Raw genomic sequence first — 12,033 nt, 5'->3', positions numbered from 1 at the left:
CAAGGGTTTGAGATCTCCCTGAGAGAAACAAACCCCGTGACCGGAGAACTGTGGTAAGAGACCATTAGATAAAAGCGAAGACAATGAATCCAGGTTCTGTTCTGCATTCACACAACCAGTCTTCGGTTCTTCAGACAGAGCTTCAGAGCATCACGGAGAAAAAGCCATGTCAAAACGAGACCACAGCATAACAAAGATTCGCTTTTTATTGAAGCACTTTTGTTTGAGTCAAAGCTTTTAAACGGCTACCCCAGTAACTGGGAGTGAATCAATTAATTTCAGTTTTCAAAGTATAAACAGCAACACCTTATGAAGATACAGCAGGACCTGCCACTGGTAAAGTTCCCACCAAGCAGAGAGGTGGGAAAAACAAAGGTTTGTGATCAATAAAACAGGCTGCACTTTATTAATAGAGATTTATTGGCTTTGTCTCTTTTGATCTTGTCCGCATTTGGCTTGTTAATTACTTGAATAATTTCCACCACTGGACTCCATATTTTATCTACCAATATTGCAAGTTACAGCCACAAACACCCTCTCAGCCTGGATCCCTGACAGCTGCTTCTCTATCCTACAATGATGTACATTTTTTACTGTTGTGGAGTTTCAGAAATTTTGCTTATGAATGTAATATTGCCACCTGATTTGAGAAGCTGCAGAAGATCAGAAACTGTGTGAAGCAGAGGAGCTGACAGGGTAGTTCCCAAATCAGAACACAAAAGATCCTTTCAGAACACAAAAGACTTTGAGAACATGCTACCAGCAAACACTAGTGAAAGAGAGATGATACCATGGCTGACATTAGGATCCCAAGAATTTCCCAAACCAGCCTCCCTTATATTCATGAGGCTTTACCTGGAACACTAAAGAAGAATTGTGCAGTGTTGGTCTCATTCACAACTGAAGCAGACAGGAGGCAGGGAAAACAAATCCTCATTTTCCAGTGTTAACTTCATGCGGGATCTTGTGCATGGCATTTTTCTTTCCTCCTTGTGTGAGAGAGCCTGAAAGGAGGCAGCATTAAAGAAAAAAAAATAATAAAAAAACCCTGGAAAGCTTTTATCTTTATTTCCCTTTCCTCTAAATATAACAAAGAAATTATACTGCCTGTTTGTGTAACGTTAGGGACATTTAGATAAGCCAGCAGTTGTTTTGTAAACTCCCACAGCTACACTGGTAGAATTAGTCTCCTCTGCAGACACCACCATGAGCCCGATATCCCAACAACGTACAGATGTAAAATTTTAAATGTTGGCCAACTACAGCAGTGTAAATTCCACACTGCACTGAGACAGCCTGCTCACATAGAAGGTGTACTAGAACTAGATCAGAAACCGTTTATACAACTAAATGATAGTAACTTGCACACCACAAATAATTTCATGTAACACTACGCTGCAGATTCCTTTATATTAACCCTGTACACCAGACACACCTCATCTCACTACAGCTTAAATGCAGGCAGTAAGAACTAAACCTTCATTCTGATGGCCTATCAGCACTGTCATACAGAGCAACCAATGAAAAATATATTACTAAATAACATGGAGGAAATAATTTTCTCAGAGACAAAATATAACAAATAGGACAGGAATTTGGGTGGCACACCTCATTAAACAGTCTCATCTAATCACAATATCCAAATACCATTTCAAAAAAATTCAAAGGAGTGAAAGAAATTAACCACCAATATAGTTCCTGGATCATCTGTTCCTTGGAAATAGTTTCATTGAAAAATAGATCCTACTTGTATTTCAATTTATAGACTCTAAAAATAAATTTAAAAAGTACTACTTAGGGATTCTGCAGGACTTCCAGGGAAAAAAAGAAACAGGGGAGAACTTGAGAACAGGGTTCACATGCATGTTCGTTTTTATCACCTGTGTGCAGATCTGTGGAAGCAGAAGCTCAGAAAGGATGATCACGATTTGAAGACAAATTCAGACTGAAATAAATAAGGAGGATATCATTGAATCATTCAAAAGCAATGGCAGGTTGAAACAAGGTGGCACCAGACAATCAGGAGACAACTCAGGTTCAGAACAGTCTGTGGCCCTGTGTGAAATATATGAAAAACAGCAATTGTAAGCACTGTGTACATAATGAAAAGATATAATAAACATGTAGGAAGTAATGTAAAGTTCTAGAAAGAAAGGTTCAGAAGGTACTTCACTGCTCAGGTGCTTACCCTGCAACATTAGATGCATCATTATTCAAAATTCAGGCAACTTCTGGACCAGAACCTGGACCGTATATTCCTTCTGAACCACGAGTACTGAAATGCTGGGAACAACAGCCTGTTTTGTTTGTAAGACAAGAGAATGAGAGGAAATTGATTCCCTGTAAAATTCTACAAGAGTAGAACATGGTCCTGAGCAGGGGGTGGTGCATGTTACATCCTTGGCTTGTCTGTGATTTTTTTTAAAGACCTTAAGAATAATTTCAGTTTTAAAGCTTAGCACTGAAACTTAACTTGCTGCTGGAAGATGCAGGTTTAATCCTTACACAGCATTACTTTCACATATTGAGGCCGACATCACGGGTAGTCAAAGAATATGTTTAATAAAAAATAATTAAACTTCCATTTGCTCTATAGAACATCATAGAAAGTAATTCAATAAATTACAAATGACTTTTTAAGACGCTCGTTCAACTACAGAAAGCAAATTCAGACTACACAGAACACAACTGGCAAATATTGCAAATGTCCAAAAAAAACCTGGACTAAGACTTGGATCATGAAGCCTGAAACAAGGGATAGAAATACAAGGCAATAACAGCTAAGGTTTTTTTTTTAGTAACTACCAACACACACTTTATCATCACCTTGGATATCCTTTTAATTTTAACTTCAGTATTAGTGTAATTCTACTGAGGTTTCCTTATAACCCTTAACTTTATACAACCGTATTTGCATATAGTTTAGCTGATAGTGGGACATTTTTTCCCCTTCTGGTTCAAACTGATGAAAAATAAACCAAATATATTATGTTCAAGTCTACACCAGCCTTCATTACTTGAAACTGTAATTGCCTTATTACATAGAAAGAATCACTAGAATGGTAACCAAACTCACTTGACCATAATAGGAAAATACTTTATTTCATAAATCTGATATAAATTAGGTTTTAGCCACAAGATTTAGGACTTGTTTTGTGGGGGAAGGGTGGGACGTGATGGCATTGTTGACATACTCCATCAGCAAATGAAGTTAATAACTGCTTGTAAAACTTTGGCTATTTCATAGATGCATCCTAGTTAAATAAAAGTGCTATATTACAAAGGGCAAAATATTAAATATGAAATACTTTTTTTTTTTTTTAATGCTGAAGAATTGCTACCCCCTTCTCTTGGCAGTTTTTGATTTTCACTATTGCTAAGACACTGCATGAAGGGCCAAAAATCAGAATACTATCTGGGAAAATACGTAACCAGCACAATCCAAATGGTACTTGTGTAATTACATCTAATACTGCTTCTAATCATGGGGCTAGTTATTTTGCACATAGAAACTTATATTTCATTGGTAAAGTTCTTGATAAAAAACAACACAGTTGTTTTACTGTACAAGCAAGCAACAGAACTATATCAAAATATACAGTTTTTGTTTTTTACTTTTTAAATTTATCCCTTTGTAAAGCTTTTTCCATGACTTTCACTAGTACCTGTATCTATTTTCTCTTAACACTTGCCTATTCTTGGACCACAAATGATGTAACCAAGGTCAACTGAAGTCTCAGTCAGTTCAGAAGTTCTGTGAATGTGAATCTGGGCCTCGACCGTGTCAGAGTAGTAGCAGCTTAAGAAGAAGGAGGAATCATATCACACATCAAATCTTAGACAGATTTTATATAGTAAAGGGTTCTAAGGATTTGGACTTAAACAGATGCCTTATGCCCTGTTACTGTGGTTTCTAGGAATAATTTGTCTTCCTTACTATTCAAAGTGCTTTTTCTTTAGTGGGTAACTCAGCATAATATAGGAAGTGAGATCCAAATAATGATTTTGGATAATATTTAATATTTAGTCAGATTTAAATCTGCAGAGAAGTTTAAACTCAAAAGGAGTTCAAAACTGTCTGTACTTTATTTACCATTATTAACTGGGAACTCCAGGAGGTTTTATGACATAAAACACAAATAGAAATCTACACAAACAAAGCAAACAAACAATTTTTACATGAATTATGCAGTGTTGAAAGGTCTTTTCAGTGGCACTTTACGACAGTTTGCCTCTTCTGAGTCTTGGGGAAACTACTCCTCATTTCGGGACTTTTAATTCTGCAGAGGGAGCCCAAAACTTTGCAAGGTGTAAACTAAATAGATCTACATGGTGCCAAGTAGCATGAGATAAGACAGTTTTTGTTTTAATTGCCCCTTACTGCTGTCCAAGAGAACAGTTTTAGTAAGGGGGAAAGAAAACCTCAACAGTCATATCTCAAATAACTCAGATTTTAACATGCTATACAGGATGTCTTTAGAAAACAAAACAAAACCTGAAAACAAGTAATAGAAACCAATGTAAACTTCCTAAACTAACTCAGCTGAGGTAACAGGTAGCCAGTTTAATTGGCTGATTGGGAAAAATTTATCTTCTTTTAAACACACTTGTACCTGAATTGGAAACAGCAGTGCATCACAACACTAGAGCATTTTCATGTAATTAAAGCAATGGATGGTGATGTAGATTCTACAGCTTTCATGACATTCATTAGCTGCCCAAATTATTGCTGAGTTTTGATCTGTAAATTATAAGTGTCAAGGAGGCTGTAAAACTATATTCAAATTAAATCAATAATATGCATAAAGTATTCTGTGTTCACTGCAAATATATTAAATATACAGCTCTTACTTGAGCATTATTTTCATAAAATTAACCCCCCAACAAAATTATAATGCCTTTTGTTGTAATTTTACACCATTGTGTATTTGATAGTACATACAAGTTCAGAAACTTATGAACTTCAAGAAATATTACATGCAAAACGTCTCTGAAAGCAGTTTGCACTTCTAAACAAATACTGAAATGTTCGGTCAGTAAATCATTGATGCACTCAACACTGGGTTATTTACAATGAAATAATTAAAGAATAAATTCAAAATCAGTTTATAATTTAAGTGCAGAGTCTGGGGTCAGTCTTCATCACTAGAATCCGAATCCTCAGATGAAGACGATGTACTATCAGATCCAGATGAAGCATCTGCTTTCTCTGAACCCTCATCTGTGCTGTTTTCGTTGTGAGAGCTTGGCTCTGTTCCCCCTTTGTCTTCCTGATCTCTAACCCTAGAATTTTCCTCCTTTTCTTCTGTAGGCTTGGCTGAGCCTGTGTCATTGCTTTCACTGTTCTGTACATCAAAAATATTAGACTGAGACAAAGCTGGGATATGAAGATTAAGGCCTGGAGTGAGAAGCATCCCTGGGTAAAGTATGTTGGACAAAAGTAAAGGGTTAAGAGAGAGAGGATTGGCAGCTGCAGCAGCAGAGGATGTTGAAGGAGAACTTGAAACAGAGTTTTCACCACCAGTATCCGTATTTTGATCCTCTGTCCTTTCTTTCTTTATATCCACCTCCTTTGAATCGTTTCCCTTTTTCTCCTCCGAAATGGATTCTGTAGACTTTGTCAGAAGTCCTCCCATGCCCAGCAGGTTTGGTAATCCAGCCATCCCTGACAGGAGCATGGGGAACATGGCAGCCATGTTCTTGGCTTCTCCTCCAGCAGCTAGGCCAGCTGGCATTCCCATCAGTCCCGCTGTCACCTGCAGCGACTGCAGGTTCTGCAGGTTCTGCTGTAAGGCCTGGAGCCCGGGCAGATCCACGCCCGGGATCAGTCCGTTGGCCAGCAGCGGGTTCACGGACACGCTGGTGGCCGAGGCCGCGGCGGCAGCTGCGGTTGCCTTGGCAATCTCGCTCTTGGGGCGCCTCCCTCTCCGGCTCACCTCCTCCCGCACCACCGGCCCCGTGAGGATGCGGTCAAACATACCCTCCGGGAGAAACCCCTGCGGGAGACAGTGGGCACTTTTAGTATTTTGAGAGCTTAAAGATGGCAAAGTAAAAGCAAATGAAACACTCAAGTGTACAGTGACTGTCAAAGACGATTCTGGCACATCAGCTTCTCTCCAGACAACTCACTGGAATGCGTGATGACTTTGTGCTACCACATCTCAGATGTCTGAAGGACCATTTCCACAGTGAGGTCCACACAGGGATCTTCTCACACTCTGCTTATCCTTATGCCCTCATCCTTAGTGGTTTGCTGGGAGATCAAGCCAAATATAGCTCATTATAGGAGTAAGCTCAATCTAAGATCCAAACTAGCACTGCTTTGAAATATTATCACATTGCAATCATTTGACAGTTTAATCAGCTACTCAATTTAAAGTTAAATATGTGTGGTTGCACACACATCAACAATCTCTGAGCCCTTTTTATTACTGCTAGTGTCTGTTTAGTGTCCTCATATTTCATTGCATCCATAAAATTAAGAATAAAGAGCAAAGACTCAAGTTGAATTTAAATTAATTTTCAAGCACTTCTATTTAGGATTTGTACAGTATTACTACACGTCTATAGGTCCTTGTACCTAACATTGCAATGGACACTAATATTCCCTACAAAATGCATTGTCCTGAAAATTTAAAAAGGCAATCATTAAGATCACGTATTACTCAGCTCCATACTACAATCACCTTTGACCCCAAAAGCAAATATCTCTAATATATATTAGCCTACTGCAACTAGAGGAATTCAGCACTCAAGTTCTGTTCTGTGGATAACTACTAAATTGCCAAAGTAATTGTGCTATTAGTTACACCTCTATTCACTGCAGTCTAATCCTGTTCCTAGTTATCTGTTTTTCTACCAGAGTGTTGCAGCAGGGTACTGGAGACTGGCATTTAGAGCTTCACAGAAAGGTTGCAAGTTCTGTTGACAGTGAATTAGAAAAAACTTTAACTTGGTCATGTCTTTGCCAGAGGCTGAAGGTGTAGCATAAATAAACTGACAAGTTAGACTAAGTGAGGAAGTAAACTTCTAAAGAATATTGACAAAATCATCATTTCTGTTAGACACATGAAACGGAAGAGTAACCAGGTTACACAGAAACCATTTTCTTACTATACAACACAACTTTGTTCAGAACAAGTTCAAAATATATCCTTATCTTCAAGGCAAGATTGAGGGTAGTAATTTCTCAAAGGTGCACACTAAAAGTAAATTAATTAAAAAGTAAAATAAATATTTAAAATTAATATTGAAAATAATGTAATTTTTCTTCATAACTGTAGCTTTAAGGAAGTATTCTTATTCCTAAATAATACCTCAGCTAATATCTTTCCTAAAAAACATTACGGCTGTATTAAAGATATGAAAAAGTCACAGCATTTTAGCACCTTCAACAAAATCTCTAATTTGGGGTTGCCAGCCACTGTTCCTCCTCTACCTCCTACTCACAGCAAACCATTTACTGAACTAGGCCAGCAGGAGAAAAGCTGACATTGACTCACGTTCCATATTTAATGTAACACCAGCAACAAAAAGCACACCTTTGGACATGCCTTTTTTCCTGCTTGCCTTGTTTGCTTTTCAAATACATTTCACGACATGGTTATCTTATTCTGTAAATACTCACAGACTGTTTCACGACTTCTCCCCATTCAGGAGCCACTCCATACTCTGGATTTTCTTTCAAGAACCTGCACAAATCCTTCAGAGGGGGAGCAAATGCACCCCCCACCTGAGAAGCAGAAGATAAAAATCAGGAAATACTTCATATTTTCTAAGAAAAGAGGCAACATTCATATCTTACACTGTTTCATTTTTGCCTTTTAAATAAAACATCTGTCCAAATCTGTTCAGTAGACACTAGTAATGTTCTGCCTGCCTTTCCTGAATATTGCCTTTTAGCCTTCCCCATTGCCCATTCAAATGCATTATGCTGTTCCCAAACTTTGATCACCTCTCCAAAAACTTCAATTCAACACCTGCTCTGACATCTTCCACTGTTGGGTTTACACAATAATTCTCCTTTTGTTCTCCTGTTACAGTTTCACCTAGAAATGTGACTGACAGCCAATACACACACAGGTGAACCATAAAGGTCAAATGCCAGAGATAACTGAAAAAAGCAAAAGCAAAATTGATCCAGTACACAAGACTTCTGCAAATCCAGTGGACAAGTTTCCACACAGGATGTGCTACCAATATAATTTTAATTGTGTCAAAAATAGGAATGAGAAGATTACACAAAATTTGAACTTCTGACAATGTTGCCACTTTGAACAGAACAGCACACATTTTAGTGGCCCTGCCTCTGTCTGACTCAATGGCACAAATGTTGCACCATACTGAGTGCTCAATCTATTTGAACAGAAACCTTGGGCTAAGTTTCTATCCATGCCTTATATATTTCCACACTCAAAAAACATTTACTGGAAGATTACAATTGACTTTCTTGCTCTATGCCAAAACTTTAAAACAAACGCCTTTCATTTGTACACTTGTACAGTTTTAGCAAGTGTAATACATAAGAGTTCTTCATTTGGGTAACTTTTCATTTGGGGAATATCAAAATGGGAACAGTGCCACGAATACCTTTCTTGCATTTCTTCTATTTATGAGCTGAACACGTTCTTCCCCAGTCAAACTATTAACATCCAGTTTATTAGGGTTTCGACAACGGTGTCTTTTTTGTTTGGGCCTCCCATCGTGCAGCTGCATCCTCTGTTACAAAGGAATTTAAAAGCCAATTACCTTTCTGATATAACTGTTTTAAAAATGGTAAGGTATCTGTACGTTCTCGAGTCAGGCATTTATTCCAAGTCATCTTTGATTTCAAAAATATTTTAATAACAATAGTAGTTTACTAATCACAATCATTTAATAAGCAGCTCAGTGAACAGCATCTTCTCTCTGATGCCTCATTGCTTTGTTTTATTCATTTTTCAGTTTTTAACACTGCTGTAGCTGTCTGGAACATTGCTGCTGTTCTGTATTATAACATCTTTATGGAGAAGCAAAGTTGTCATTCCAGATGTCATACACATGATTTTCCTACATCCTGCTCAACATTAGCAAATATCAAATTCAGAGGTAACAAAATGAGATGATGATACCCACACAAACATCACTACCAGAGCAACATAATGTAGGTATGAGACACATTCCACAGTAAAGTCTTTAATCCTCTTGCACATCACTAAATATGCTGTTATACACTTTCAGCTCTCATCATCAGTATCATGGTAATATGAGTTTTCTTATCCTAGACAGTTTTTTAAATCTCGGGTGAAATTAGACAAAGATTGAATGTCTTGGTTTAGTATTGCTTTTCTTAGCAATTACATTTGTGAGGAAAAAGAAAGGCTTGCAAAAAGAACTGGAGAAGAAACAGACATTTTTCTTTTCCTAAACAAAACAGAAGAACAAAGAAATAAAGCCTTGTAACACAGAATTCAAATCCAAATACAACCTGAGAAATTCTACTGTTTAGCTAAAGCAGAGCTGGAAGGAATACTCACAGGAATACAAGCTCCTGAATCTTCAACATATCCAGGATGTTCTTTAAGCCACCTTTCTAAATCTTTTCTTTTGGGGGCATCATCACCTGCAAGCCTTGTTCCATCTTTCAGGTTAATAACAGGAACTGGACTCTCTGCATCAAGCATTCCTTGGGGCTGCGTGTAAGTGAGTGCTGGGTTTATTCCTGCAGCAACCTGACAGGAGTTAATACCTGGATTAACCTGGAGAAATTAAAAACATTTGACTAAATTCTTCACAGAAAACAAGCCATCACAATTATTTCATGTATGATTCAATGAAGGGCACAGTCCTGCAGATCATTATGTACAGACTCAAGGACCTGGGCAGACTGCTCATGCCACAGATACCCTTCAGGTCACTGTGCAACCAGGTCCCGTAACAGATAATACAGGAAAGGATGTCAGAAGTTTTGGTAGATCAAAACCCCAAATTTTTAATAACACATTGTTAATTAAAGTCCATCAAAACTAAATTAAATTTACATTTTACAAATAGTTATCAATATTGTGTGTGTATATATATATATGTAAATTTAATAAAACTCCATCAATTCTCATCTGTGTTGTCATAAACAATCACTGAACAATTTCAGAAGAAAACTCCAAACCTAAAAGTTTTGAGTAATGAAGTTTTTGTTGAATGTCAACAGCTGGTTATGCTCATTTAAGGCACTAACAGTAATTTGCATCTCATTTTTTCGGACAAAAAATCAAGTTTACTTACATGATTAGGCTGTTTATTTCTATTCATAAAGAGGACATCAACTCCCTCCACATTCTTCCTTCTTCCTCGTCTCTTTTTGACTACAGGCTGACTGTCTACTATGACTCCATTGGCACTGGCTGTTAAATGACTGGAAGTACCTAATAAATGATGCCATACAAACAGTGTCAGATACTTGTTTATAAAACCAAACATGTCTGAACAGAAAAAGGAAATAAAATTACTTGAAACAGTGCAAGTGCATACGATTTCTACATCTAATAGCGAAGACAAATTGCCTTTTATTTTATGACTGTTCAAAACACTATGAATATCAGGCTGTGAAAAGCCATTCTATTGTGAAAATTTCATTACTGCCTCCCCTACCCCCTCCAAATGAATCTGTATAGAGGCGAGAGTTGTTGAAAACTGATGACATCACATACACAGAGACAGACATCCCTAAATAAATGTTTAGCAAGATCTTAATGGTATGTTGCAAAAAACCCAAGAAAGTAAAAAATGCAAGTGAAGGGTAGTAATCTTTTTAAAGGAAATGTTTTTATCCACATCTGTATGCAATCCCAAAAAATTATTCACTCAATCAGAAACTGGTCTAAATCAAGCACACAATTCTAATAATTTCAAGTATTTTAATCCAAATGTTAACTGCTGACTTTAGGCTCATTTTTATCTGTCAGTGTATACCCACTGTTATTTTCTTTATGAAAATAAGCTCTAAGTTTTCGGCTGTAAGTCAAAAATTGATTCCAGACTATTGTCCTCTACTGTTTCTTTACACGAGACACAGGAAAGATTCTGAAGAGTGCAAACTGGCACAGGCATAAATCTGGAACTCTTTACCTTCACTTACAAAGTAGCCATATTAAGTTCTGAGCTAAACAGATTACTGTCAGGGTACACTGATGCACTTAATAATTATTAAAATCTTCTTTGGGGGGTGTTTGTAATGTATAATGGCATCATTCTAATAAATGAGTATTTCAGATAACTGCCACTGTGAGAGAATACTCCTCTGCTCCAAACTGGAGTCTCCACACCAGACAGAATTTCTCCAGACTGCAGTTTAGAACAGTAACATTGCAAACATCTCTCTCCATTGCCTATACGTGGAGATAACAGAAGAACACAGATGAGATTTAATACTAACCCTTAAGCCCCCTGCTATTTTCTGTACCTGATTTGGGAAGTGATTTTGGGAAGTTGACAAGGCTGGTTTCTGAAGCGTTCTGGAGTTCACGCAGCCGAGCCAGATATTGCTGCTGACCCAAAGCACCTTCATCGCTTTCAAATGGCCTTTTCTGGGACAGTCCCTGCTTCTGAAAAGTCAATTTCAAACCACCTTCCTGTTAAATAAATGCCAGGGTTAGAAGAGCCTCTTCCAAAGCAGAAATGACTACTTCATAATCAGGATTCTCACATAGAACTGTTACTCCAGTAGAGTTGAGGAAGAATGAAAACACTGTATTAGACCTTAAAATAAGTCTTGCTTCTTCATGTAAAACACAGATTTGAACAGAAATTTCATCTCAGCTGAAAAATCCAGACACTGATCAGCTGTCTACCTCCCGAAGCCAGTCCTAAAAAAATGCCAAACCCAATTACAAGAGGAAACATTCACACATTTTTATGTGCTACGAACATGTCTCAAATTGCAGATAAGAAAAGGGTTTGAAGCTTCTAGCCTGCATTTAAACGAGGAAATTTTCCTATAATCCTCTAAAAGGCCATGAAATAATAAAATGCTTGCTGGAGAGGATATGCTGAAATGTT

The 12,033-nt window shown here is 37.5% G+C and overlaps 1 protein-coding gene and 1 long non-coding RNA gene across 5 annotated transcripts in view; both read right to left on the bottom strand.

Annotated features, from left to right (window-relative positions):
* Positions 1-196: 196 nt before the first annotated feature.
* LOC108641770 lies at positions 197-2,232 on the bottom strand. The gene is made up of 3 exons (XR_001922246.2): positions 2,189-2,232; positions 1,881-2,055; positions 197-1,004 (listed from the first exon to the last, which is right to left on the bottom strand). It is a non-coding gene; the product is annotated as an uncharacterized LOC108641770 (long non-coding RNA).
* Positions 2,233-2,543: 311 nt separating this feature from the next.
* CHD9 (chromodomain helicase DNA binding protein 9) overlaps positions 2,544-12,033 on the bottom strand; it is a 76,191-nt gene continuing 66,701 nt past the window's right edge. For all 4 annotated transcript variants that reach the window (XM_018084993.2, XM_018085008.2, XM_018085014.2 and 1 more), the window contains 6 exons: positions 11,438-11,606; positions 10,261-10,400; positions 9,516-9,737; positions 8,590-8,718; positions 7,628-7,732; positions 2,544-5,996 (listed from right to left, as the gene is read on the bottom strand). In XM_018084993.2, the coding sequence (XP_017940482.1) occupies positions 5,133-5,996; positions 7,628-7,732; positions 8,590-8,718; positions 9,516-9,737; positions 10,261-10,400; positions 11,438-11,606 (1,629 nt within the window). In that variant the 3' untranslated portion in view covers positions 2,544-5,132. The remainder of the gene's footprint in view (positions 5,997-7,627; positions 7,733-8,589; positions 8,719-9,515; positions 9,738-10,260; positions 10,401-11,437; positions 11,607-12,033) is intronic.

Source organism: Manacus vitellinus, unplaced genomic scaffold, assembly GCF_001715985.3.
Source record: "Manacus vitellinus isolate BGI_N305 unplaced genomic scaffold, ASM171598v3 scaffold_10_pilon, whole genome shotgun sequence".
Taxonomy (NCBI): Eukaryota; Metazoa; Chordata; class Aves; order Passeriformes; family Pipridae; genus Manacus; species Manacus vitellinus.
This window is presented reverse-complemented; position numbering and strand designations above follow the sequence as displayed.